This window comes from Metopolophium dirhodum, chromosome 1, assembly GCF_019925205.1.
Source record: "Metopolophium dirhodum isolate CAU chromosome 1, ASM1992520v1, whole genome shotgun sequence".
NCBI classification, from domain to species: domain Eukaryota; kingdom Metazoa; phylum Arthropoda; class Insecta; order Hemiptera; family Aphididae; genus Metopolophium; species Metopolophium dirhodum.
Genome location: NC_083560.1, coordinates 78,594,089 through 78,618,213, shown reverse-complemented (window position 1 = coordinate 78,618,213; position 24,125 = coordinate 78,594,089). Strand labels below are relative to the sequence as shown.

At 34.3% G+C, this 24,125-nt stretch overlaps 2 protein-coding genes across 2 annotated transcripts; one reads left to right on the top strand and one right to left on the bottom strand.

Annotated features, from left to right (window-relative positions):
- Nucleotides 1-559: 559 nt before the first annotated feature.
- Nucleotides 560-1,061, bottom strand: LOC132934526 (uncharacterized). Its single transcript, XM_061000844.1, has 2 exons — nucleotides 962-1,061; nucleotides 560-762 (listed from the first exon to the last, which is right to left on the bottom strand). Exons 1-2 carry the CDS (start codon nucleotides 1,059-1,061, stop codon nucleotides 560-562), a joined length of 303 nt encoding a protein of 100 aa, XP_060856827.1.
- An 18,759-nt stretch (nucleotides 1,062-19,820) lies between these two features.
- LOC132933781 (uncharacterized) lies at nucleotides 19,821-22,005 on the top strand. The gene is made up of 2 exons (XM_061000056.1): nucleotides 19,821-19,920; nucleotides 21,602-22,005. Exons 1-2 carry the CDS (start codon nucleotides 19,821-19,823, stop codon nucleotides 22,003-22,005), a joined length of 504 nt encoding a protein of 167 aa, XP_060856039.1.
- The last annotated feature ends 2,120 nt before the right edge of the window (nucleotides 22,006-24,125 follow it).

Below are 24,125 nucleotides of genomic sequence, written 5' to 3'. Positions count from 1 at the left end.
TAATACGGGTGATACCACACATTCTAAGGACGACCTCTTAAATTATTTTAAATATACTTACTTCTTAACATACTTACAGACAGTAAATCATATAACGTATGCAGTTGTCGATGGTTCACAAAAAATGAGACAAAATTATTTTCCATTATCAAATGGTATTTAAAAAATAAAAATGTGCATACCTATTAAGCTATTATAGACTATAGTCTCTTGCGTCTATGATCTATATTTGTATACACCCGTCTATGATGTACTTCATAGTTGTTTTTATATAATAATATATCTACCTCATTAAACGGACGTCCCGTAGAAAAAACGAAACAAAAACAATATTCAACGTACCTATACGCGTCTTATATCGATTACGGTGTTCAGATTTGACAAGTCGCCTCTACGGCTCTATAGTTAATAAATTATTTACATAAATTTACCTTCTTAATTTCAAAACATTTTATAATGTGTATAATAATATAAATTATAATACACACTTATAAAATAAGGTACACTTTAATATATAGTCAGCATCAATATTCCGAATTTTAAATACCATAACTAAAAATTACGTACCCGATCCGTTTGAGAATTGATTTTCATCAGTAATATTTGTAGGAACAGGAGATGTTTTCTGCGGTAGAAATCCTAGTTGTTCCTTTATCCCATGTCTACCTTTATACACAAATGTATGGAGAGCACTAGCTGACATACGATTATCAAGCTTCGAGCTGATATCAGACCATACACTGTCAGTAGCAACTGCAACTTCTAAATTAAAAATTATAAATCCTTAAAGACACTCAATGCCTCACAAAACAATAAAATTGTTTGAGTAGGTTTATATAATATTTCATTTTTTTGAAACAAGAATGAAAATACACTGTAGTACCCCTATTCAAATATTTTTTTCAATATAATAAAATTACGATGATTTTAATTAAAAATTGAATGATCATTCTTAACTTACTTTTTTCACCATTTACGTTGGTAATAATAACTGAGTCTTTGTAGAAAAGTACAGCATCGATAACCAATGACGGTTCAATAACACATTTTCGTCCAGCCATTTAAGATAGTCTTAATAAATGTTTTACTTTATAATATTTAGTTAATAAAACACATTCACATGTATCAAATTATAATAATTGATTAACAATATTAACATAGTATAATATTTTAAATTATATAATACTAGTACAGTTAATTATCTCTTTTGATAGCATCTACTATGACAAAATTGGATAGCATAATACACTACTAATTTCAATTACAATATTAAAGACTTATCAGCGCAGAAAGCAACATTATTGTGCGTCCTATGCTCTTGAAATAAAAAAAAACTAGTAACTCAATAAGAAAAAAATCACTTTTATGATATACTTTTATATAAAACAACACAGAACAATACAAATCAATAGAAGTCTTGGTATAAAATAATAATAATGATAGTAGGTGTGGTAAGAACATCAGGCTGAGTAAAAGCATAGATATCAGTGAATGTGACCGTACCTAAGGCGCATCAGGTAATTTATGCACGAACATCCCGGCCACCATGAAGCCCTGAGCTTCATTCGTCTTCAGTAGGTAGCGGACATATCTTAATTTCAGCTTGTTTAACAGCAGTACGCACAGTCACTGCCCTTACCGAGCCATCCTTTCCAGGATGTATTTCGATGATCCTTACCATTTTCCACTGGAGGGGTGGGGCATTATCCTCTTTCAGAATAGCCAGTGTTCTGACTTTCACGTTTGAAGTAAGAATCAACCATTTAGCCTTGCTTTGAAGTGAAGATAAATATTTTAGGCGCCATCTATTCAAAAACATTTGGGTCATCTTTTAACCAATTCGCATCTCTTCAGCCTGTTATCTGAAGTTTCGGAATAATCTGCCTCCGAAGGCAATAGTACTGATCCGCATGCCAAAAAGTGGCCAGGCTTGAGAGCCTGCAAGTCTACATGATCTGTAGACTATATATATATATATATATATATATCTAACCTGCAGACAAGTTAGCGGGCGAGAGTTGAGACGTGTCTCTATTTAGACATGTGAAGTAGATAAATCTTCAAAGTTGAGGGTAGCATATGATATACCAAATGATACTTGACTGCCTTCATGGCTGCTTCCATCACTCCACCGAAATGTGGTGTGCAAGGAGATGTGAATACCCATTGTACTCCTTCTTCTGCTAGATCTTTGGAAATCGTAAAGCCAGTAAGTTGCTCCTTCAAATAGCACTCTTGTCCATTCTTGGCTCTGTTGTAAGCTCAGTTGCATCCGTGCTTACAGATTTCGCGGTTGGCCGTTTGTCTGGGTTTAGCCAACTAGTACCTTCGAACTGAGACGTTTATTATACAACGTTGATTAGGTTTCCCTTAAATAATTTACACTCAACTGTTGGTTCTAACTACTGGTGTTTATTGTACACGTTATAATAATCAAACAAAAGTAAAGACAATCTCGTAGCTCTACGTAATACAGACTCAGGATCCTGTGAACCCATACGTCCGCTCATACCCGATATGCTGAGTGAGCATAACCGTGCGGCGCGTGCAGGGGTTCACAACAGCTCACACAAAATTTGTTCCATTGTCCACCCAGATATGCGATGGCTTCCCCCGAAGCTTGACGAACTAATGACTTTAGTATTAATATTATAAGTAATAACACGACAATATGATTATGTATAATATAATATATAAGTAACGTACAACTTGGACAATTATCTGGGACTATACACACCGTATGACGGCTTCCGTTCAAGTGAGTATTACATACAACAAAGGCCCTATATATAGGTGGTTAAGGTTATCCCGTATCCGTATATAATATAGAAAGCGAAAGTAAAAGTGTTGGACAACTATATCGTAACTGCATAAGTATCTATTAGAAAACGACAATGTATACGCACGTGTGTTAACATGGTTTGAATACTAATATTAATTGTATATTTCAACAATGACAGACAGATAAACACACATTATTGTAAACCCATACATTCATCGCTACGCTCAGAATATAAAAGACTCCAAGTGCTAAATCCAAACTTGCGGTTTCCTATCTAGGTCGACAAAGCGAAGTGACCTAACCGGTCACCGACTCCGTGATTTAAGGTAGGTAGACTAAAACCTAGGTACACCTGTTATATAGAGCTCTATAGTATGTTCAAAATGAGATCAGATCTCAGTGGCGACCAGTTTTCGTTCGCGACGGTCAGGCGCCTGCCTCCACCATAGATCGTCAACGGTGGCGCGTCAGGCCGAGCCGCAGAACAAAGCCACGCCCATACACACAACTCGGCCACCGAGGTCCGATCTCATTTTAAACAGAGTATATTTTATATTTTTTTCATTTTTTTCAGGACGAAGATTGGATATACAGCTGATACAGTATAATATAATATTGACTTATATAGGTCGCTGCAGCAGTATTTTTGTTAACGTTGCGTTTCCAGGGGAGACCGGTTGTTTATCTATCACGAAAGTCGCGTATCGAAAAATCTTACTAATTTTGTGAATTCGAGAACCTAGTTCAGTTTGTGCAACGGGAACTGTTATATTATTATCAAGCAATAATAAAATAGAAATAACAAACTCATGGATTCGACGATGTTAAACGACGCGTGGTACACGACGTTTCCTCTGGACGACTTCCAGTCGGTTCTACGCATGATATGTGACGAGTTGTTGAAGATGGGTTTGGCCGCCGTGACGTTATGTTTGGTTCTATTCTCCACGGTCAGTGTAACCGCCAGGTTGGCCGAATGCGCGCTGAATGTGGCCATCAGAGAGCCTGCGCCCAAAGTCTGTCCTCGGCAGCACGCGTTCAAGGCATTGTACAACCATCGTTGTGTCCGCACAACATTCACTGCCATAGTCGCGATGCTGTTATTGTGGATGTACGTCAATACAGTCGTCGGGCCCGTGTATATGCTAGTCGCCGGGTCGGTCTTGTCCGTAGTCCAGTTGTGCGTGTCCTTAGTCGCAGCAGTCCTGGCAATTTGTGCTCGCTGGGGAAAAGTGTTTTTATAACTTATCATGATATATAATTTTTTAACTCTATGTAATTTTTAACGACAAGATAAATTATAACGATGATTTACAACAAAAACGTAGTTTTATCTTACGTTTATTGAAAAATATGGGTACAAATCTATAACACGATTCCATGCGGCCCATATCGTTGAACTGAATCGTGCACATTTTAAGGCACTCGATTTCGTACGTTTTTTACCAAAGATTTTCGTGAGATGTTGCCAGTTTTTATGTTGTGTTTTTTTCAGGTAAAAAGGTAAAAAGTGCGCAATCGTGTTACGCACCATTTTAAAGCACTTGATTTTTTCCATATCGTTGAACGGAATAGTGCAAATTTTAAGGGGCGTAACACGATTGTGCACTTTTTACCTTTTTATATTTGAGAAAACCCAAAACGATTGCGCACCTTTTACCTTTAATATTTGAGCAAACGCAACAACGATTCCGCAAAACAAACATTTTGTATTGTTTGAATTAAAGAAATTAACAATAATATTGTTCCGTAATATCTTTAATGATTTATTTACAATACTAAAACTAAGTACCTATATTATAATATATACATGAAACAAAAAACAAATTATATCATAAATTAAGTTTATAAAATTCAAAAAATTTAATAACGTTAATATTAACGTAATATCTATAGTCAAAAATAAATATTTATAATATAATACATCACAATTATTACGAGTCAAAAAAAGGAATAATCTTCGGTATTGGTCAACAAAAATAAAGAAATAAGATTTACTCATAATGATAATAAAAATAATAACAATTTAATACTTATACCTAGTATGAAATATTATTAGCACGTCAAACAAAAAACAAATTATAAGGTCATAAATATTAAGTTCAAAAAATTTCCCAACATTAATAATAAGTATAATAACGTAATACATAATATAGTCAAAAATATGCAAAAGTAAAAAGTGTGCAATTGTGTTGTGTTTTTTTCAGGAAAAAGGTAAAAAATGCGCAATCGTGCTGCACCGGTTCTTATTAAGGTTACACATTTGGCTTCTAGTTATAGCGTTATAAATTATATAATATGTTAAGGTGAATGTCATATTTGCCAACATTTTTGGTGAATGTCAATTTCCCTCAGATTTATAAATTCACTGGTGAACGTTGAAATTCAGTATCTGTTTTAGATGAATGTTGACATTTTGTAAAAATATATTAATAAACTAAAAAAGTAACTTTTCTATTAGGTAATATGAACTTAATAGATAAACTATAAATGTATATTAATATATTATTTATTATTAGCCATAAATTAACCTTAAATTATTTTATTGTATACATATTATAAATTAATTGTTGCAACAAGATAAACTATTATGACATTTTGAGTTAAATATAAGTACTATAAGGATCGACAACTACATTTCTATGATATACACTTTGTCTTACAATTTAATCTCAAGTACCCCAGCTCACCTGTTTGAGAAATTATTGTAGTGGAAGTAGAGATGTATTTACGATTTTGGCGCCCTAGGTAGTAGGTACACACATTTTGGTGCCCCCATTTTTCTCAGTTTCCATTTACTCAATGTCACAAAAAACTTTTATAGGCCCCCTCTAATTTACAATTTACTTTTTCTCTCCGTTAAAAGTTAAAAAGTGATAACCCAAAATGTATATTTTCCCCATATTGCATTTATGCTTCCACTAATTTAAAGAACACTTTCATTTTATCTTTACCATTATTTTATATTTTATCATTATTTTTTAACAGGCTATCCTAACAATACTAAAATAATTGTATAGTGAAAGATAGAAAATTTCAAACGAAATTCCTTAAAATAAGTTATAAGTAGTTCATTTATAGCAATTTTAAAAATGCATAAGAAAAAACTTTTACTTAACTTATATATGTTATACTCAGTATAACTAAAAAGGTGGATAAGTGGATGTCGCTCTGCTGTACAGTAGGTTACAAGTAGGTCACTGTAATGGATGGTGTTAAATTTGAATTCAATGATATAATATCATTGTATAAGAAAAACGATTCTGAGCGAAAACGGTCAGTCAGCCTATGATTTTACCAAGTATATTTGATGATACTATTGTGAATAAAGTAATTTATATATAACGTATTTACGTGGAGCCTTGTTTTAAATTTTCAATCCTTAGCCATAAAAGTTAAACATTTTATACATTTTTAACCACAAAATAATTAATAAATTATAAATTTGATAAATGTTGTCAACATTTGAACTTTAAATGCTTATAAAAAAAAATTGTGCCTATGTATTTTTAATATACGTAGTTATATTGTAACAATATATCAGGAGCCTAGTATTACATTTTCACGCTTTTTGGCCTTACAAATAAAACTTTATTAATATTCATAAAAAAAAACTAAAAAAAGGTGGATAAGTGGATGTTTCTCTGCTGTACAGTAGGTTACAAGTGGGTCACTGTAATGGATGGTGTTAAATTTGAATTCAATGATATAATATCATTGTATAAGAAAAACGGTCAGTCAGCCTATGATATTACCAAGTATATTTGATGATACTATTGTGAATAAAGTAATTTATATATAACCTATTTACGTGGAGCCTTGTTTTAAATTTTCAATCCTTAGCCATAAAAGTTAAACATTTTATACATGTTTAACTACAAAATAATAATTAATAAATTATAAATTTGATAAATGTTGTCAAAATTTGAACTTTAAATACTTATAAAAAAAAATTGTGCCTATGTATTTTTAATATTTTTCAACTGCTATTAGAACGATATATCAGGAGCCTTATATTAAATTTTCACGCTTTTTTACCCAACAAATAAAAATTTATTGATATTTATAGAAAAAAAAACTAAAAAAATTGAAAACTGACAATGTCCGTAAACAGCTCAAAAAGGGTCAAAATATTTTCAACATTTTATGGTGTATAGAAAATGCTTATATAAACATTCAGTGAAATTTTCAAGTATCTACAGTCATTCGTTTTTTAATTACAATAAAATAAGAAAATTGTTACATGAGAAATCGAGTAAATATCAAATGTTGTAAAAATATAAATTTCAGACGCTCATAAAAATTTAATTTAAGTTTCTTCTAGACATTTTTTTTTTGATAAAGGTAGACAAATTTATGAGTAATCTTATATTACATTTTCAAATCTTAGATTTAAAAAGAAAAATTTTTATGAATTCTTCAACTCAAAATAATTTGCTATTTTTCGTGATTTTTCCGTATTTTGTCAAAATTTGAACTTTAAATGCTTATAAATAAAAACTGTGACTAAGGATTTTTAATTTTAAACACAAAAATAAAAAAAAAATAAAAAAATAAAAAAAAAAATAAAAAATAAAAAAAAAAAAACACACATTATTGTAAAATCAATACATTCATCGCTTCGCTCAGAATCTAAAATGTTTCAAATAATAAACTTTCTAGAAGTACCTATCAGATTTTGCGCTAACGAAATGTTTGAGCTGCACATCCTGTTTGTTTTACAGAAGTGAACAAATTTGCCCGTCGCTTCGCTAGCTTATAACACATACTATCATAAATATTAACAGTATAATTATAATAAAAATATAAAAAAACTCCACATTTTCAAATCAATTACAATTTTAGATCATATATTATGGATGGAGCTACAGCGTATGATTTTGTTGCCGGTATAGAGTCACCGAATTAGGTGATCAATGTGCGCAAGTGCAATGCAACTCCTCGCATAATTATCCATAGGTAGGTACAATAGGTATCTGTGGATTGTGGATAAACATGCGAGAAGTCACGTTACGCATACGCATATCAACCCCCTAATTTGGTGACTCATTGCTATATCGGCAAAGTTTTTTGTATTGATTTAATACGCTGTGGCTCCGTAGCATATGATATAAGATTACAATCAATAACAAATTAATTAATTCCTTAAATTATATTTTGAATAACTACACCTAATATTAAGGGGATTCAATACCTTGATTTTCTGTTTCAGACCAACACACGTGCGACATAGTATTTTTGACTTGTTTTTTACCCTAAACATACCAATTGTTCTAATAAAGCGATAAGAATTCTAAAAACAGATTTGCATTTTTTGTCAAATCTACTTAAAGTTGACTTTGTCGCACTTTTATTTTAGATTCTGAGCGAAGCGATGAATGTATTGATTCTACAATGATGTGTGTTTTTTTTTTAATTTTTTTTTTTATTTTTGTGTCTGTCGTCACCTTTTAGGACAGTAAAAGTGCTTGGATTTTCTTCAATAGTAACTTTTCTGATAGGAAAGTGAATCTAGTTGGTACTTTGGGGGGTCAAAAGTAAAAATTTCCCAGTAGTTTTCACAAGCGACGTGAAAAACAAAAGAAAAATTAAGGAAAAACGGGAATTTTTACGCAAAATCTGTTTTCGAGAAAATCGATTTTGGTTTTCGGTGTAACTCTAAAACAAATGACCGTAGGGACATGAAATTTTGACTGAATGTTTATATTAGCATTTCTATACACCATAAAATGTTGAAAATATTTTGACTCTTTTTGAGCTGTTTACGGACATTGTCAGTTTTCAATTTTTTTAGTTTTTTTTCTATAAATATCAATAAATTTTTATTTGTTGGGTAAAAAAGCGTGAAAATTTAATATAAGGCTCCTGATATATCGTTCTAATAGCAGTTGAAAAATATTAAAAATACATAGGCACATTTTTTTTTTATAAGCATTTAAAGTTCAAATGTTGACAACATTTATCTAATTTATAATTTATTAATTATTATTTTGTAGTTCAACATGTATAAAATGTTTAACTTTTATGGCTAAGGATTGAAAATTTAAAACAAGGCTCCACGTATAGGTTATATATAAATTACTTTATTCACAATAGTATCATCAAATATACTTGGTAATATCATAGGCTGACTGACCGTTTTCGCTCAGAATCGTTTTTCTTATACAATGATATTATATCATTGAATTCCAATTTAACACCATCCATTACAGTAACCCACTTGTAACCTACTGTACAGCAGAGCGACATCCACCTTTTTTAATATGACATTTTTAGGAATTTTGGGATAATTTCAAAAATGTGGGAAAGTCAATTTAAAGTAGGCTTGCCGAAAAATTCAATTCTGTTTTTAGAATTTGTATCGCTTCATTAGATCAATTGATATGTTTGGCAAAGGACTCGTTTAAAATCTGGAAACACACCATTGAAATAATTTTGTTGCCTAGTCATTCTTTTTTTAACTACTTTTTGTATTTTGCTGTTCATTCATTTCACAATTGACATATTAGGGTCCCAATTATATAAGGGATGCATATTACTATATTAGACTGATCAGTGAACAATATTTGCACTTTTCAGCTTATTCGTTCATCTGTTTCTCGTTTATATTATTATTAAAAAAAAGTGTTTATATATTATCACAATTCACATTATTACGTTAAACAATTATAGTATCATTAATTTGAGCACAATCACATTACCTATTTAGTGGCATAACGCAACGGTCATGACCCCGGTTTATTTTAAAGACTTAAAACGTAGATTTAATATCTTGATATTCATAGATAAATATATTTTATTTATTATCAATGTTTTAATCAAAGTATATAATTATTTTGGAATAGTGGAATACTAATGTCAAATTGTACCTATGTAGCTTATAGACATATAGAATTAAAAATTCGAATTATAGTATTTATTATAAACTGAATAACATTTAAATAAGAATTGGTTATATTTTCCTATACTTCATAGAATATTAGATCACAATGTGTTTACGATATTTGTCAACATTTGAACTTTTAACGCTTTAAAAAAAAAATATTATTATTATTTATTTATTTATTTTAATAGGTGTAAATACTGTCTTTTATAATATTTAAACACTTATTGACTTTGGATATTTTTTCCCTGGATTCCATGTTCATTATATAATATACACTATACATTGATAACCACTGTGTGACGGGGAGTATAAGACCATTCCCTCGGGGATTATTACACCTTTAGCCATATGTCACGAGGGTGGCTACTTCACGCCTTTACGACGCCGTCACACCCCTCCAACGGGTTTCGTCAGGGCTGCTCTCGGTTCGAGATAGATCGGTGGGTTTCGTATAACCGCGTCAGCGAGCGCTGGATTCGACCCAGTCAAAGTCCTCCCCTTCTACTAAGGCGCTACTCCCGACAGCCCCCGCGAGGCCATGCACATAAGTCGCGAACGCGCGGCCGGCGAGCGCGAGCACGCGAGGTACACGCGCGCCTGCGGGATGAGATTTAAGGATCCGTTATTCAATGTACTCACAACGACTTTTTCCCACTAACGTCGGCATCGGAAGAGTTTTTACGCTGCCGCGGTGCGACCTTTTTTGAGTGGTACGGTTTTCTTTTGCCGGGTGCCGTGTCCGAACCGAGTGCTCGGGTTTGGGTGCTTGTCGGTGGGTGTCCCCCAGCCGGACTTCCATCTTGCACGTGTTCGTTCACGAGTTGGCCGGGCCCGTGAACTCTCAGTCAGATTCGTGCTAGAAGCGCCAGCGCGCCGGCAGAGGTCCGCGTCTGCTTCGCCCGTCGTGCGCTGGTGCCTCTCGCTCAAGCCCACTGGTTTGTCGCAGGTGGTATGGTATCCCCACTCGGGTAGTTTATTCCCGTACGGAGAAGGAAGGTGCCCTCTATCACCTCGATCGTCCTTATTCGGGGACCCACGTCGAGGTCTTTTGACGTGCCTATCAGGACTGCCCTTCCTCAGTGCGTTGTTACGCCTGGAACACGGCTATTGGTTTTTCCGTGAGTCCGCGCTCCGCGATTCGGTCCGCTCCGATCGCTTGCACCTTGAGCGCGGAGCTTTTTCGTAGTTGACGGGCGGGCAGTCGTATGTGTAAGCAGATGCTCTGCGATCCATGAGGACCTGCGCTTGGCAAGCTGCCCATCTCTGGGGTATACTGTTGGAGTAGCTGGTCTGCTGAAAACTGCCTAGCCAGTCCTCTTTTCCTTCATTGATGACCCTTCCCCGTCACCACCGGTAAGTCTCTGAGACCACCTCCAGGTGCTTTCTATTACCCCGGGAAGCTCGGTTTGGAGATGCACCCTCCACTGGCGTTGAGATCAGGACGGGGTCCTTAGGTGACCCGGGGGTGCGAAGACACCTTCCGGCCATTCGTCATCCCCCCAGTACTGCGCCCAGGCAGAACATCGTCAGCCGCGGTCTCAATCCCGCGGCTCTTTTTCGCTTCTAACGATTCTGCACAATCATGAGTAAGCATTTCGTGAGGGCGCTCGAGGGTGTAGCCTTGTTCGGGCGCCCCCCGCCTTCCTACCCATTTCAGACCTTTTGTGACTTAGCGTGCTCTAAACCACCGGGTTGCCACCCTGGAAGGTACAGGTGGGCCAGGGAACTCGGAGGTCCTTGGTCATTTCGCTAGCACCAAGCTTGACCTGCCCCGAGCCCTTGTGATTACAGTTCAGTTAACTCGAAGCTCTAGGGCTAGCTTCGTTAAGACCGTACCCCGCCTGCCCCTTTCCCGGACCAGATTAGTCAGCCAGTTTCTCAACGTGACTCGTCTTAGCGTGGTCGGTAGCAGGTGTGTACTTGTATTGGTCAGTCCACCCGCCTGACTCGTCGTGACCCGGTTGGGCCGTCCTTGCCAGGCGGATGGACGTGCCAGTAAGTCTTCACGGGGTTACCTCGATGCCCTTTCAGCAACCTAGGTCAGACCGCTCCAGGGGCCCGCCAGCCTTCCTGACCGGCGGGCGCTTCACCCGTGAGGGCAGCTGACGGGGCGAGGCGCGATGGCGTCCGCTCCGCGTGGGTTGCACCACGTGCTGCGTGCTTCCCTCGCACCGGATTTTCACCGGGTCTCCCCAGTCTGCCGCGATCGGAGCGAGTCCTACCACGAGAGCCTTGGGGCGTACAAGTATTTGCTACAGTGTCCGTTTGTCTCCTGGGTCCCGCGCGGGGCCCCGGGGACCTGGCCGGAGCTCGCCCGGGCACGACTTGGTCGCGTCCCGGCGAGTCTGAGTCGATGGTACCGACCGGCCGCCGCCCGACCCCGCCAGCTCACTCTCGTCAGCCCGTCGACCCGCGGACCGGCCTGCCGGTCGGGTCCGATGGTTCGCTCCGCCGCCGTGTACGGTCGGAGATGTCCTTCGCGGGCACCACTCCGCGGGACTTGGTTGACCTTCCTTTCCTTCGTGCGCTAAGTCCGCGCGTAGCGGGAAGGTGGCTCATTTTACAAGAATATTTACCTCGGTTCTTACCCGACGACCGGCCCGGCCGCAGGCGAGGACCGCCGCGAGTGGTTTTTTGACTGAACTCGGTCCCCCGACCCCCGGAGTCGGTCCGCTGTGCGGGCCGACCTCGCAGGGCTCGCGGCAACGAGTCTCATGTCACCGGCTGGTTCACTTGACCAGCCGTAAGTCGAACATGGCTCGGTGTTAGCAAACTTAAAAGTCAGTATCCATCTGACGCGACGAGGACGCCCCGGCCTTCGGCGAGCGCCGCAGTCTGTCAACCCTGCGACGCCCAGCGAAACTCACAAGCCCTTGGCTGTGGTTTCGCTAGATAATATACACTATACAGTCGACTATCGACAATTTAAAGTTGGTGGGACTTATGAAAATTTCAGAGAGTTCGAATTGCTGAGTGGTTCGAAATAGAGGGCCAAAAAACATACGAATTACTGAATTTTGAAAAACAATTTTGTACCTATGAATTAATTCGATAGTTATCGGAAATAATAAGCTAAATGTATACACAATTGTATAGTGCTAATTAGTAACTATAAAGTTATAAGAAATACATTTTGGTGACTATACTTATTTCGAATAGCCGAGCGTTCAACTTCGAATTGTCGTGTGTTAGCGGCTAGTTTTCCCTAAAATTTTACTATAAATTACCGAGTACCTATAATATTAAATGCATTGTTTTTATTTGAATTAGTGCGAGATTTTTAAGGGAACGAACAATTACTTAAAATTACAGAAAGTTTCAAATTATCGAAAGTCAACTGTATATATATATGTTACTGTGAAGCTCCGCAATTAGTGAGTGTTATCAGCTATCAGTTAATGTCGTCGTACACCAAATTCGTTGTTGAATATTTAGATTTGTACTGTTTGTAAACATTCACAAGTGAATGTCGACATCTATATAACGATATTTGTGAATATTGGTAATGACGATATTATTTAATCTGATCTAAACATCTAATCATACTATCTAGTATTCTGGTACCTATAGATATAGGTAGTAAAGGTAAAAGTACAAATTGATAATTTTTATTACCTCACCTAACTACTCTTATTATACCTACCTGGATAACCGTCATCCTATGCTGCCTCGTTTACATTTAGTATGATATTGTCATTCAAGGTAGTTATAGGTATATTTTATTATATAATATTGGTTTGCAAAATAACTAAAACATTTTTTATCGTAGTAAAATGGATCCCCAAAATATTTTAGCTGTAGTATTAGATGTAGTAAATAATGATTTTTATAAATTAGCTACCAAAAATGGGGTAATAAATATACACCAGGAACCAGTTTTTAGTATGTATAATAGTCAAATGTCAATATGTCAGAATAGGTACGTACTTTTATGTCAACCTTAACCAAAACCGTGTTGTGTATGTCAACGTGGACCAAAAACCTGATGTAAATGTTAACAACTACTAGTGAATATCTATGTTATTTAAATTTTTCAACAATCACTAGTTTAGTAGGTTTATGTCGATATTCACTAGGTGATTGTCAGCACTCACCAATTGCGGACATTCGCAGTAACATATATATTATGTTTAACTATTTAAGTGTATTCGGATAAAAAGGTAAGAAAAAAATCCAGGAAAAAAGCCCTGAAATAAAAACCCCAGAAAAAAAACACGGAAAAAATTATCTTTAATTAGACACATTTTATTTTATTAATATGTTATTTTAAAAGATAGTTATTATATTATTTAAATGTTATTTATTTTATACAAATTAAACAGTAATTAAAAATTCTTTCCTTGGATCCTACATCATGTGTCCCAGAATATTAGTTTTTAAGGTTAATGCTTCATCTGAAAGGATCACATATGGCTAGTCAATGTTTTTTCCTGGCAATGGCGTTGGTGCCTGGGGGTGGTAAGTTCCCTCTTTCAATTTTTTTAAATAGTTCACTATTTTTGAATATGCGCCCGCCCGGAATTCGTCCTTGAAATCCAATATTGACAAAAAATAAACTATGATCTGCATTGACTAATGCAACAGAACAATCCTAAAAAACAACTTATAGTTGTAGAATTCACTACCACAACTGGAGATTGTAAGACTACACGCTTGCCGTCCATTGCTCCTATACAATTTGGATAATTACCCATTGTTTCAAACCGTTCAGCGACTCTTAGCCATTTTTCTGGAGTAGAAGGCATCTAAAGAAAATAGTTTATTATATTATTAATTTAACTTATAAAGTTTTAAATACCTAGGTAAAATTTATTTATAATTTTTACAAATTTTCAAAAATACATTGTCAAAAAATGATCAAAACAAGCTTTTTAAATAAAAAAATAAAAAAAATAAAAAAATAGTTCAAAAATAAAAATAAAGTAATGTTAATCAATAACTTATGTCTTAATTTTTGAAAAATTTTATTAGGTAAATGTAAAAAAAGGTGGACTAGTGGGGACCGCTCTGCTATACAGTAGTAGTAGAGCATGTCGACTAGATACGTTATATATTCTGATCTAAAAAATGTGAGCATTTTTACTACTTTACTTACTCTATTTGTTTTTTATAATATATAAGCTAAATACATGTTTTGAAAAATCCCATTTTTAGCGGTCTTTTGTAATTTGTCGGTGGGTTTTCCCGTGGCACTAAATAACTATTGAGAAAATCGAAAAATGACCTCTTTAAAGTATCATCTTAATCCAATTTGCTAAAAGAAATGATGCAATATCCCAGACAGCATTTCGTAATGATAATATTATAATAACGTTATACTAATATTATTCGTTATTATAATGTTATAATAATATTATTAAACAAAAAATTGCTGTCTGGGATGTTGAAATCTAAGCACTCCTTCTGGTATAAATTTTGTATACAGGAAAAAATAAACCCCATTGTAATACCAGTAGATCCCTCACTCCGCTCAGAATCTAAAATCAAACAATAACTATTAAATTTATTCCATATAGGATTATTCCAGTTCAGAGTAATGCATTTTGGACTTAAAAACGCCCTCACCACTTTCTGTCACTTAGTAAACGAAGTCTTCCGTGTGTTGGTTGGTAAATTTGTGTTGGTTTACTTGGATGATATTGTTGTATACTCAGAGAGTCCCGATCAACATCTTAACTACTTGTAAAGAGTCTTGGAGCGACTCCAGTCTTACGGTTTGACGTGCCAACCAAACAAATATATATAAGGTGTGGCACAGATCAAATTCCTAGGACACGCTGTAGACGGTAAAAGAATAGACCGGGAACCGAAGAAACTGACGGTGATTCAGGAACTTACGGTTCCAAAGAAGACAAAAGACGTGTTGCGGGTTTGGTACAGCCAGTTCGTGCCACATTACGCCGAGGTCACAGCACCACTCACGAGTCTGTTGGCCAAAAGGACCAAATGACGTTGGTCAGAAATTGAGCTAGAGGCATTCCGGAAGTGGAAGGAGTCCTTGGTCTCCTCACCAAGGCTCTGCCCTCCACTTCTTGGTATGCCATTCAATCTACAGATCGACGCAAGCTAGGTCGGAGTTGGTGCCGTGCTCTTCTAGCGGGGGAAGAGTGGCGAAAAGAAAATCATCTCCTACGCCACCGAAAAGCTCAATCCAGCTCGGGAAGTTGAACGTGAATGTCTAGCCATAGTTTAAGTGGTTGACAGGTTCAGGCCGTATCTTGAGTCCGGTAAATAACGCGGCATTCCGATGATTACAGCAAGCTCGCTGTACCAACAGCAAACTAACGCAATGGGCTTTATATCTCGGGGCTTTCAATTCGAAGTCCGGCACGTGTCCGGAGTAGAAAATTAAGCAGCCGACGCACTATCTCGCTGTCCGGTGGGGCTGAATACAGTGGACAAAGAATAATTGTAGGATAATATCCACGGCCCTCTGGTGATTCAGCCTGGACCAGGGATCACCCAGTGTGGAGCGATCCAGCTAAAGTAGGACTACGGGAAGAACCATTCTGTCAGTAGAGGATTGGGTATATTACAAAGCGCATCCGCAGTCAAGTGTAGAAAAGCGGTTTCACGCAGGGTTCGCACCAAAATGGTAAACCAATAGGAACAATGTAGATTCACTTTTCTATCAGAATAGATTAATAGATGCTAATGTCAAAAATCGGAGCATTTTTACTACTTCAAATGTTGAAATTTTTATGACAAACAATAAAAACACATCACTGTAAATACTATAATAGGTACATTCATTCGCTACGGTCAGAATCTAAAAAAAATTTAATAAATAGGTTCAAATGGTTATAAATAGCTTAAAAAGAGCCGTAAGTTCAAGTATTTTAAAAATTATAGCACTTATAGATTATGTTAATATAAAGAGCTGGTAAACATTTCAAGTATCTACAATTATTTTAAATAATTACAACATAAAATAATCAAATTTCAAGATTTTGTTTGGTATTAAGAATAGTATTATATTTTATTGTTCTGATTTGCAATGGGAGTGTTCTATACCTATTCCTAATGTTTTGGATTATTTTTTTTTTATGTTAAAAATTAATTAAGTTATACCATAATGTTATTACTATAATAAAATTATTCTCATTAAAAATGATTTTATTTAAATTATACACATTATTATCGCTGTTAAGCTGATTCAAATTAATACTAAGTATTGGACCCATAATACAAGTAAAGATAAGCACCAAAGCCGAAAATATCCTATTGCACCCATGCGTGGATTGAGTAGGTCCAATAATCGATCCATATCATCTATATCTGCCAGAACTTGCTGGTCTCTGGCTTTGCAGTGATAACCGTTTTGTTTTTTTTCAGCATTTCCTCTGCCCGATCCATCACTTTATACACCATTGGATCCACCAAACCCACGCATGGGCAATAAGGTCTTTTCATCTTTGATGCACATCTTGGCCTGTATTTTGGGTTTATTAATCGGTAGTTATTCGAATCATTGAGGTCAAACTTAAATTGTCTGCCATTTTTCTTTAAATTTTCTACGACTAATGAACGAATATTTTCTGTGTCCCTGTCCACTTGTGCGTAACGTTCCACTATCCATTGAAACTCTTCCAGGCTCAGCGGGCTGTTATTTTCCTTTGCCCATTTGCTGACTGAGTACCACCTTGAGAGTCTTTGGCCATTCAAACCACACATGTTTGCCGCTTCTTCCAAGAGAAATACATTTAGTCTCAGTCCTTCCTTTTTCCATTCTGGCATAGAGTTCAAGTGGAATTTTAGTCCAGGATTCGGTACTAATGTGTAATAAACTTGACGTGACCGGATCGCCATATCTGTGTGTGTTAAATATGTCCTTTTTGAGTTTGCTAAGGCCCCTTCGCTGTTGCCATCATCTACGTACAAGTCTTCCTGTCGGGGTAAATTTCTTCTACACTGACACGCCATTATTTTAGTTACATTGGTTTGGTCAGGTTAGTTTTGCGCATGATTGATATTAGCTTCGATTTATAAAAATATAAATATTAGACGTCATCGGCAAACAATATTCGTTACCATACCTATAGAAAATTAATCGCAGATACAAGAGTTGGCATGGTTAGCACGTCTACACATGCTACCATGTAGGGAAGCATGGGGACATGGAGCTATATGGTACATTTTTGGTATTTTTGTAATTTCCACTAAACTGATGCAGTAAAATGTTTCTAAATTATTAATATGTATTCATTAGATAGGTTCACATGTAATGATTGATATTATTATGATAACCAGTAAAAAATAAAAAATACCTACTATAATATAATTTACCACTCCTCTAAATAATTGTACGCAGTACTGCCCAGCCTAACTAGTATTATTGTAATAACATTTCTACCATAAATAAATATATTATGTATAAGCCAAAGATCAATAAAAAAAAAAATAATAATAATAACTAAATTATTAGATTCTGAGCGAAGCGATGAATTTATTGATTTTACAATGATGTGTGTGTTTTTTTTTATTATTTTTTTTTTAAGGCTCCTAGGCTATTGTTTCAAAGGTAGATGAAAAAAATTAAAAATCCTTAGTCACAGTTTTTATTTATAAGCATTTAAAGTTCAAATTTTGACAAAATACGGAAAAATCACGAAAATTAGCAAATTATTTTGAGTTAAAAACTTATTTAATAAAAATAAAAATTTTTCTTTTTAAATCTAAGATTTTAAAATGTAATATAAGATTATTCATAAGTTTGTCTACCTTTATCAAAAAAAAAAAATGTCTACAAGAAACTTAAATTAAATTTTTATGAGCGTCTGAAATTTATATTTTTACAACATTTGATATTCACTTGATTTCTCATGTAACATTTTTCTTATTTTATTGTAATTAAAAAACGAATGACTGTAGATATTTGAAAATTTCACTGAATGTTTATATTAGCATTTTCTATACACCATAAAATGTTGAAAATATTTTGACCCTTTTTGAGCTGTTTACGGACATTGTCAGTTTTCAATTTTTTTAGTTTTTTTTTCTATAAATATCAATAAATTTTTATTTGTTGGGTAAAAAAGCGTGAAAATTTAATATAAGGCTCCTGATATATCGTTCTAATAGCAGTTGAAAAATATTAAAAATACATAGGCACAATTTTTTTTTATAAGTATTTAAAGTTCAAATTTTGACAACATTTATCAAATTTATAATTTATTAATTATTATTTTGTAGTTAAACATGTATAAAATGTTTAACTTTTATGGCTAAGGATTGAAAATTTAAAACAAGGCTCCACGTAAATAGGTTATATATAAATTACTTTATTCACAATAGTATCATCAAATATACTTGGTAATATCATAGGCTGACTGACCGTTTTCGCTCAGAATCGTTTTTCTTATACAATGATATTATATCATTGAATTCAAATTTAACACCATCCATTACAGTGACCCACTTGTAACCTACTGTACAGCAGAGCAACATCCACTTATCCACCTTTTTTTAGTTTTTTTTTATGAATATTAATAAAGTTTTATTTGTAAGGCCAAAAAGCGTGAAAATGTATTACTAGGCTCCTGATATATTGTTACAATATAACTACGTATATTAAAAATACATAGGCACAATTTTTTTTTATAAGCATTTAAAGTTCAAATTTTGAAAACATTTATTAAATTTATAATTTATAAATTATTTTGTGGTTAAACATGTATAAAATGTTTAACTTTTATGGCTAAGGATTGAAAATTTAAAACAAGGCTCCACGTAAATAGGTTATATATAAATTACTTTATTCACAATAATATCATCAAATATACTTGGTAAAATCATAGGCTTACTGACCGTTTTCGCTCATAATCGTTTTTCTTATACAATGATATTATATCATTGAATTCAAATTTAACACCATCCATTACAGCGACCCACTTGTAACCTACTGTACAGCAGAGCGACATCCACTTATCCACCTTTTTTTTTGATTGGCTTTATTGTTATAAACAAACAATCTTATATTTTAAATAACTCAAATAATAAACCTAATTGTAATTTCTAGGCAACAGTATATAATAAACAGTTTGGTTTTACAGCAGTCTTATAGAGAAGACATTTTTAAAATCCATTCACTCAAAGCTAATTTTTAAAAAGTTAACTCATCTTTCAAAAATCTTCAGAAGAATATTATATAAAATGGCAAAGAAAGTAGGAGACTCGACTGAACTTAACTACGACATGAACTACAATTTGTTTCTGTTGAAGACTTCTATGCAGAATTTGAAAACAGCACAGGGTAATTAACTATAGTATATATTATAAGTATTATGTATAAATACAGTAGGTAGTTACTAGTTGTAAATACTGTATTATGTATAAATACAGTAGTTACTAATTGTATATACATTATATTATAGTATATAGTATACAAGGTGATCTATTTCACGCAAAACACTTATTATTTCAAAAAGTTTTATCTTTTAAACTTTTTTTTTTGTAATTATTGAAATTTAATGAATATTCTTAACATAATCATCTTTTTTTAAGGTAAACGTGAATCAACTTTGGAGTTTTATATGGTAACACATATTACCTATTATTATGTTGAATTTCATCAATTTATAAAATTATTTTTTTTTTTAAGAACTTCTGCGTTTAGATTTTTTATTTATTCAGTTAAATAGTTTTTGAGATATAATTATATTATAATACATGATTAATCATGTCAAAACACTACAGGATACCTTAGCAACTTTTGGTATATTATGTTTACCTTTGTCCTTATTATTTTATAGTTGATCATATAAATTTATTATAAATCAATGAGACACTAATCAGATTACTCTAATCAGACGACTTATAAACAATATTATTATTTATTACACAGACCATATTCTTGACTGGTGGGTGGGTGTGCTCCGGCGCTGGTGTGTAATCATTCCTTGCGACTGAGAATGTTAATTATTTTAACAAGGGTAATTATAAGACGATATGGAAAATATAGAATATCAAATTTATTATTTAACAAAAATAATTTACATAATTGGAGTAAAATCGTTACAATAAACACATAATAAAATGTGCGGTTGTATAATGTATACATTTTATGTACTAAATAATGCATACGCTAAAAAACTTGAAGTCCTGTGGGCTAGGTGTACTATAAGTTATAACTTGGTTTATAAGCATATAAAATTATCTTAGTAATAAATTAAAAAACTATAAAGAACGTACCTAGAAAAAATAGTAATATTTTTTGAACTTATTACATAAACAATATTTTAAAATATAATAGTATAATCTAAAACTGCATGTGGCTCAGTGACACCAATTTTTAGGTAGGTAACCTAAAATGTATTTACATTAAGGTTGAGTAGAACTGAGTAAATTTACCAAATATAGAGCTGAACTGCTGAAGAAAACACAGTCTGTTCATTAGAATTAAATTTTTACATTCATATCTTACCAACAATCTATTCAAAAATAAAAATGTATAATAAAAATAATTTTTTAAATCTTATGGTTACATATGTCATCATTTAAATATCAAAAGTTGTTTGTGGTTTCACCTACAAAAATATGTTTTTATATAAATTATAACAGGTGCAGGGGTATAAAAAGTTTTTAAATGTTATGAAATTGTGATAATCTAAAAAGAAAAATTTGAAAAATGTTGATACTTATTGAAATTATGAGAGTCTTACATTAAAATGTTAGATAGATCATCCTGTATGTATTATAATAGATTATAGACACATTTCAAATTATACCACCTGGGACAAAAATTCTGCCCTTTCTTAGTTTTATACTTAAATTATTATTTTGTTGTATTCACTGCTTCGTCACCGCCACGCTGTAACCTTTATGTATATAATCATGATCCATTGTACGATTGTGCCACTTATTTTGCACACCAGTAAAATATAACATACATTACCATTTACCGCCTCTTCATAATAATCGTTTTTTCGTCACAGAAAAACACAGCGTTAACCGTTGGGTGCACAAACTGTTGGCAAGCAATAAGACGGTCGCAGAGATGAAGCTCCGAAACGATTTCATGTTCCACTTGGTGACGGCCGTCCAGGAGGGCGAGATCAAGGCACCATTCAACCAGTATCCGCCGTCGTTACCCCTCAGCAGTCTGACGTACCTTCTGACGGGCAGCTCACCCAGTGCTAGTGGCAAGGACGGAAAAAAAGGCGCTGGTGCCTGGGAATGTGATCTATCCAGCGAAGACACTGAAAAGCCCATGTTGTACAGACAATCACCTGACGGTGGCGCTTTTTTGGCCGCACAACCTGTACCTAAGTGTGGAGCGTTCTGTTACTTAGCCGTAGTCAGTAAGCCACCAGCGAAGGACGACAAGCCCAAGTTGTAAAAAAAACGAGGAATGTACCTACCATGTATAGCACATATATATTTATATATATTGTAACTAAAATAAATTTGATTTATTGAAACATTTGCTTCAGTACCTATATGGTTTTGCTATTTTCGTTCGAATGCGTAATAGCCAATAGGTACTTAATTATATGTGTACCTAATTAATACTTATTTATGGGTTAGCTGTTGTTTATTATTAGGCGCAGTGGCGTATAAAATAACGCTGCCATAATACAACAATGATACCCGTGGGTTGTAATAATATAGGCTATAGCCGATAAGTATCCAGACGCTCGCATAAAATCCGATTGGCTACTGTATATATATATATTTTTATTATATACACTATAATTGTATATTTATTATATAATATGTGTGAGTATGAGCCTTTCGTAGTATATCGGAAAAACGTCATCCGTTTTCCGAGGATAAGCTGGTATTGCGTATAGGTAATGCCTATACCAAAAATCGCGTGTCAAAGGAAGATACAGTATACACTAGTCAACTTTGTGTAATATTATTCCCACGAGAGTGACGACTGCCGACCGAATTTTCTTCCACCATAGTGCCGTCCGGTGGGGACTCGGCAACGTGAATACAGCGGGTCATAAAAACACAGCTAATTAATTGAATCGCCGCGGGGTAGCATATTATAACCGGTATTAATTTTTATAAATTCAGTATAATATTATGTGAGATATCGTTATTTTTTTTTATGTGGTTAACTCATTACCATATTAGGTATACCTGCTTATTTATAAATATACACGTGTTAGCTGTATTCACTCCGTATGCACGAATGTCAACGACGGCTGTCCGCGATCGTTGCCGGCCGATTTCCGATCGGTATGATTTGGCGTATGGAAGGGGAACCGATGCGCAGCGACGGACGCGTTAGCACGTATGGGCTCTCGTGAGCCTTAGTATAGTAATAGCCAATAGGTATAATACGTATGTAAGTAAGTTTATAATTCTCCAGCCATCCGTTTTCAAAAAATATCGCATTTCTTAGTTTGACGAGATAGGTTTTTTTTATTTTTTAGTACCTACATTAGTAAGTACTGTTGTATATATACATAACTAAAAAAAAAATTATAAAATATTAAAATAACGATTACATACGAAGTAGAAGTCAATAAAGCTGAGTCATCAAAATTGCAACGATTACATAAGGCGACGGGAGCGGGGCTGTTCGATTCATTCGCAAAGTATCGTAGCTAACGACCAATATTTTACATATTTTATCATTTATTTTTGATATCTTTTATTATATTTAAATTATTTTTAACCAAGTGTTATGTATTTGTTTTTCTTTACTCCTATTTTAGAGTATTTTATCTTACGTGTGCATACAGAGACGTTTTGAGGCGTAAAAACGATTTTAAAGGTAGTCGAGGACATTGTTATACTTATTTTCTTATCCAGTACTCGTTATTGTGGTCAGTTAAGAATGAATAAAACTTTGTCTAGGTTAAAGAGATCTCACCCTCGAACATCTAGTACTCGTTACCGTGGTCAGTAAAGTAGTTCGAAAGTAACCTTAGAGTTGTATAGTGTAAATCCTGTTGGACCCTGTTTAATTATCTTTTTGTGCAGTACTTGTTATCGTGGTCACCAAAAGGATAATTTAAATAAGCTTTTACGGCTGGTATCAATAATCTACGGTTTGACGGTTTGGGAATCGGCAACTGAAGTATACCTGTTATATACCTACACTAAGCCTTTGCGTGACATATACAACAATACCTAAGTCATAAGTTTCAAATATCATGTTAGAACGATTTTTATTATTTTATAATTTATATAAATTGGATACTATTTCGTTATACAAGTAATAATAGTTATTGCAATGCATATATAGCTTGTGCTTCAACTGGAAAAGCTTCAGTAGCTATAAATGGAACAATAGTTCACACAGCTTTTAAAATATCGATTTATACATTACTATTATTATCTCTAGAAGTCTGTCAGATGTATCGTTCATTGTTCAAATTCGTTAAAGTCATTATTATTGATGAAATAAGCATAAGAAGCGCCCAATTATTGTTAAAAAATAATTAACGATTGCAACAAATCACAGGCAACTGTCAGGAAAGCTTTGGTGGATTGGATATT